General features: G+C 40.1%; 1 protein-coding gene across 1 annotated transcript in view; it reads left to right on the top strand.

Annotated features, from left to right (window-relative positions):
* The window catches only part of LOC107554145 (laminin subunit alpha-2-like), a 268,279-nt gene that overhangs the window by 73,400 nt on the left and 188,445 nt on the right, over nt 1-6,434 (top strand). Inside the window, 3 exon segments of the mRNA XM_016236572.1 lie at nt 161-260; nt 1,489-1,649; nt 5,861-6,001. Coding sequence (XP_016092058.1) covers nt 161-260; nt 1,489-1,649; nt 5,861-6,001 — 402 coding nt within the window.

The raw sequence follows: 6,434 nt of genomic DNA, 5'->3' as shown, positions 1-6,434 counted from the left end.
GTGTCTATATATATATATATATATATATATATATATATATATATATACAGTATATGGGTCAATGGCCATGGGTCAACATTATTTTTAAGACAGGGCTCAGTGAAGGGAGAATCAAATGGTTTTTGTTGTGTAATTGAGCATTATGTGAATATTTTCCCAGGTGAGTTCACATGAGTCCTGGCCCTGCAGACCCTGCTCATGTGACCTGAGAGGTTCACTGCACTCTTCATGCATCCCAGACGAGAGTCAGGCCACCGCAGGTACAACACAACACAAGATCTGGCAGTAGCCCTGTTTACACCTAATAAATGTTTTTGGTGATTGGATCACTGAAATAGCATGTGGAGGTCGTTAGAAGCACATGCCCACATTGCACTGTAGTGTAAACCAGTGGTTCCCAACCCTGGTCCTGGAGGCACCCCAACACTGCACATTTTGCATATCTCCTTTCTCTGACACACCAATTTCAGGTCTTGAAGTCTCTACTAATGAGCTGATGACCTGAATCAGTTGTGTTTGATTAAGGAGACATGCAAAACGTGCAGTGTTGGGGTGCCTCCAGGACCAGGATTGGGAACCACTGGTGTAAACATTCATCCTTTCTGAATGCATCAGATGGAAGATGGAATAAAATGTGCCAGTGGCTTGGTTAGTAATGATAGTGAGATGGTTTTGTTGAAAAATCTGTTATAGAATTCAAATATACTAGCAAAAATATACCTACCATTTAAAGAAAACGCTTTAAGAAAAAAGAAAGCAAGGGAAGAAAGTAAGGAGTGACATATTTTCCTGCAGCCTTGATAGTTGGACCTTGAAAAATGTTGAAAATTGTTTCACTGCAAATATTCTGAATATTTAACCTTTTCTGGGTCATTAAAAATATGTTAATAACAGTGAGCAAAATAAGTTTCTAGGATGGTATTCATTGTAAATTTGTTGTTAATGTATAATTTATGCATACTATTTTATTTTTATTCAAAATGTAAATCGTTGAGTTTCACGCAGACGTGGCAAAGCAAGCTGTCACTGGACCACTTTTAGTTTGTACAAGTCATATTTCCATTCATGTATGTTATAGATGATCTTACCATTTTAGAAGATAAAGTAGCAGACCGCCTAAAATATGATTAGGTGAATTGGTTTTACCTCACTTTCATTTACCTTTGCCAAATGGAAAAATTCTTTAAAAAATTATCACAACTTAACCCACTCGCTTGTCACTCTCTGTTCTTTTCACTTTTTGAGGATGTTTTATGGGACTAATTTGTGTGCATTGCACAATTTATAAATAGGCATTTGAAACTGCACTGGTTTCCACAGGATGTTTTTTTTAGGTAATTCTGGTAAAAATGTATTAGTGTTTTTAAAGCATGTTTTATTTTGCATTGATAGTATTGACATTTGTTTTTGTGTGTTTGAGTGAAAGTGTTCTGTGTGTGTGTTGAGCAGGAGCTCAGGCTGTAATGGTGTGTGTTCTTGTCTCTGCAGGTTTGGCAGTGGGCTTGTGCATCTGTAAGCAGGGATACGCAGGTGAGAAGTGTGACAGGTGTGCGTTTGGATACACAGGATTCCCTCTGTGTGAGCGATGCAACTGCAGCAGTGAAGGCAGCGTTAACCAGGATCCCTGCCAGCCGCCCTGTGTGTGTAAGGTACGACACGTGTTACCACATTAACACTGGCCTCCCACTGCTTATACAGTCATGATCACTACACTCACTGCTACAACAATACCACTACGACAAAATAGTACTATACTTTGTCTAATTTGATTATTTGATGTTTACTTGGAATAGATACTTGTGCACCTATTATATTATTATTATTATCTTTTTTTCCTTTGTTGCCCATGTGGTCAAAAAGTAAAAATTTGCACTTAGGTAAAACATTATGTCATAACTTTTGCATCATGTGTTCTAGAAATGTGCCCCCCCCCCCCCCCCCTTTGGTCAATTTAAAGAAGCATTTCTTACAGTACTTCTCTCACAAAATTTGCCTCACAAAATTAATTGATTAGATTTTTGATTTTCTGAGAAATGGCTTCATGGAGGTCAGTGCGATTCCACGGGTGTGTAGGTTGGGGTCATGATGTTTAGATATTTATGGATGCCAATCTGTGTTTCTGAAATCTGCTGTTCACAGGATGCTTTCAGAGTTTATCCCGCATCGGCCAATTACAGAGAGTGGTTTCTAGAGCAACCGTGCAGGATGCACTTTGACACTGGTTAGGTTAATTATTGAGATGCAGAAGATCACGCATACACAGTTTGTGGGAAGTACAGAGAACCTGCAGCATTAATGATTTAACAAGCAACTCGTCCTAAAGTCCAGCACAGAGTTAACTACACTCGGTGATCAATTACCTCAGTGACGAGGATCTTCATTTAGCTGACAAAGCCAGATATTTGATTCTCGTGAACAGCTGCATTGAGCAGTCTGATATTTGTGTATAACAAGTGCCATATTTAAAACGTAATAATCACTTTAATCTAGCTTGCGCCAACAGTTGTACACAGAAGAGGCTCCGGGCGGATGACGTAAGACGTCGGCGTTGCGCATGCGCCGCTCAGAAGTGACGCCGCAGTGGAGAGATCAAAACAAAACAACGGTCACGAATTAGAAGTACAAAACGAGGATTTGTAAAGAAGAATGTCGGAGGATTTCGATATAAGCCAAGAGGAGACTGGTTTTCCTTTGCTAAAGTAAGGAAACTTTGCTTCCTTTGCTCCTGTAAACAAACGTTTTGTTTTTTTTTTCTCAGAAAGGCGTATTGACAGCTGAACTATTGTTATGTTGCTTAGTACAGTCCATTAAACACTTCAGTCCCTCACAGCCTCATTTTCATTACAGTCAAAAATTAAATCTGGCGCAAAGGTCTGTGGCAGCATTAGCTTTCTACAGACTGCTCATCCTGAATAAGACAACCAATTAAGCAGAAAGGCACTGAATCAGAAAGGCCACCGTTCAGGTTGTAAGGAATCTCACACAAGCTTGTGGTGAAATATCCTCAATAAATGGAAATGAAAACAGTCTTTTACATGCTCCAGAAGAAATTCTTCAAGATATTCTAAGATGAACACAGAAAACTGTCAGCTTTGTTATCTCTGGCCGGTTCAGGTGTGCCATATTCATATGTACTAACTAATTGTTCAGTGGATGCTGTCACGGCCAAGACTGAGAGGAAATGGTTGGAAAGGGACTTTTTGCAAAACGGCACAGAGGAGACCGGTTAGCACATGTACCATCTTATGTGATGAGGATACTTAAAGACTGACAGATGACATCAGCTTGCATGAACAATGCAGGTCCAAAAAGGACAATGTGCTTCAACAAAAAGCACCATGAAGGAACTAAATGATTTGTTTCAGTAAGAAGAGGCCTTTAGATCTGGTCTTAGTTTAACTTTGAGAGGTGAGATAATCTGATCCAGGATCAATGAAGTCTGGAGATCAATTGTACCAGTCTTGTAAGCTGTTGCAGGGGAGCTAGATGAATATATATCTGAATCACAAGAAACAGACCCTCAGAAGTTTGGCTGAAAGGGCTTCTGCAGAAAGTCTGCTTTACATATGAGACCTCAGGAACAAGCTGGCGGAGATCCACAATGTCTGGAGGCCTGACAACGTTAGCCACAGGGTGCTGGAGATGTGCACCACACAGCTGAAAATATACGCTGTAAGAAAATGTCCTTCATCCCTGAAACACAACATAGTGCAATGCATAATTCAAAGACAGGTAAAACACCTGTGAAAATGCAATACAGAAAATACCTTCATATTAGCACGGTACATTAGGTCCCATACATTAGGTCTGCTGGACGAGGGCATCAGTGGTTGCTTTTCCAAAGTCCAGTCCTTCAGTGGGAAAACACTACTGTTGTATACACCCGGGAGTCCACATGAACAGTAAATCAGAAACAAACCACCACAACAGCCTCTTCTTTCCTGTGAAGACAGCAGGTGGGAATCTTGATTGATTTCAATCCCATCGAGGGATTTTAAAATTTTCCAGCAGTAGAGAGGGGAGTGAGTCTTTTGCAATAAAACATGCAACAGACCCAGTGATTCAGCCTTTCCAAAGTAGGTGGACGTTTGCATGAGGGATCTCATGGAAGCAACACCAGCCATAGATTTTCTATTTCTGGGTCAAAACACACAATATAAGGTTAAAGTGTTTCTCTGGCACCTCCAAATTCAGTGTAAAAATGAATTTGAAAGCTGCAGTACAGTTAGCAGCTCTGATCTGATCTCTCAGTATCAGACGCACATCTGATGTCGCCTCTGTTCTGTGTAAATGAAATACTGCTTGAGAGCTGCTTTATACTTTGATGTTATCCTGACAACTAACTTGCGTCTTTTTTTCCTCGGCTGTCGAATCGTTGCAGTCTGGATCTGTTGTCCCATCCTAAAAAAAAAAGATTAAAGTCTTTCAATGCACAAAACAAACTGAGAAAATAGAAAAAAATTTGCCACTTCAGTTTTAATGCAGGACTACAGATGATCGAGAAGTGTTTAACGGGATTTCTCTCAGCGCTCCGGATGGATGGATGAACAGATGAAGAGTGAGCGGAGGTGAAGCGTGTTTGGCATTGCCCAGATGAAGAGGCTGTGATGGTCAGATTATAGAGGCAAACGTTTAGCTCTGTTCAGTAATGGCTGGGCTCAGGCAGAGCGCCAGTGTAAATGGGACATTAAGAAACATCAGTAAATGACACCCACAGACGGGATGGACTCGCTCCAGGTGCTGCCGTCTGATGCCAAACTTGCCGATAGCTGTAATATACAGAAATAAATGAAAGTGTCAGAAACACAGTCTGGTGACTGGAACGGAAAAGTTCATCTGAGAGAGTTCCTCATACTGTAGTTAGTACTGGATTCACACAGCAGGGTTGATTGATGATCAACATTTATGAAATTACTCCTTGAAGATCATGAGTGGAAATCTGAATTGAGCTGGGCACAACACTCAGGAGGTTGAATTCAGTTTAAAATGACACTGATTTACAATTCAGAGCAATTTCACTAGTTCATCACAAGTTTTGTGATACATTGCGTAACATATTTTCCATATTGGAATAAATAAACACAATTACACAATTAAGTGTCATTGTGTGTACACAATGATAATAAGATTTAAGATAATAAACAGGTAAGATTTAAAATGCTTTCTTCAGTAAGATCAGTAATTTTTTTAATATATTAATATTTTTATTCAGAAAGGATGCATTAAACTGATCAAAAGTGACAGTAAATGCATTTATAATGTTACAAAATATTTATATTTCGTTTTGAACTTTATATTCATCTGTGAATCCTGAAAAATAAAATGTATCACGGTTTTCATAAAACTATTGGGCAGCACAACTGTTTTCAACAAAATAACCAGAAGTATTTCTTGAGCAGCAAATCAGCATATTATAGGCTACTGATTTCTGAAGATCATGTGACACTGAAGACTGGAGTAATGATGCTGAAAATACAGCTGCGCATCACAGAAATCAATTAAATCAAACAAATGGAGCCCTGGTGTGCAGAAGAGACTTCATTAAAAAAAATCTCACTGATGTACGTATAGGCAAACTTATTTCTAGTTACAGCAGTTCTTCAGCAGTAATTCTGAAAGGTGCACAATCCCAGTTACACATACAGATGTGAAGAGGTCCTGCAGCTACTGAAATAAATGAAATGAAAGAATAATGACTTTTCCTTCACTGTAGAGGTTTGTGCACCTGTGTGTGTGTGTTTAAGTAACACACTTCCCATGGGTTAGCACTGCTTTAACAGTGTTTAATAGTGCATGCAGCCCAGTTTCACTCAACACTCTCTCTCTCTCTCTCTCTCTCTCTCTCTCTCTCTCTCTGCAGGAGCATGTGGAGGGACAGAACTGCGACCGCTGTAAACAGGGATTCTATAATCTCCGTGGAGACCGTCTCCGTGGATGCGAGAAGTGCTACTGTTCTGGTCTAGCCAGCCTGTGTACTGAATCCCACTGGGACTACAGTAATGTAGGAGACAAGCCGTTCGGAATCCCCCGGGGCCCACAGTAATGTAGGAGACAAGCCGTTTCATTACCAGTGTGTGTGTGTGTGTGTGTGTGTGTGAGAGAGAGAGAGAGAGAGAGAGAGAGAGGGGTCTCGTTTCTCATTAGTTACACTATCTTAAATCTTTTCTTGGCTAGTGGGATTCAGTCTTATTAAGCAGTAATGGCTGTTCTTACGCACACACGGATGATTCACATGGATATTTTCAAGTTTAATGAGTGAACAAAAGTTGCTGGTCGTCATGTTTAGAAGTGAACTGTCATGAGCGCAGTCTTTACATATACACACAAAGGGGACAGAAGTTAGGAAGGGTGAAAGGTTAATAGTGTATGAAGCCCTGGCATTTTTTGCATCAATTTGTGTGTGTGTGTGTGTGTGTGTGTGTGTGTGTGAGAGA

Source organism: Sinocyclocheilus grahami, unplaced genomic scaffold (assembly GCF_001515645.1).
Source record: "Sinocyclocheilus grahami isolate Dianchi unplaced genomic scaffold, SAMN03320097.WGS_v1.1 scaffold492.1, whole genome shotgun sequence".
NCBI classification, from domain to species: Eukaryota; Metazoa; Chordata; class Actinopteri; order Cypriniformes; family Cyprinidae; genus Sinocyclocheilus; species Sinocyclocheilus grahami.
Note: the sequence above shows the minus strand (reverse complement) of the source record. Positions and strands in the feature narration are given on the sequence as shown.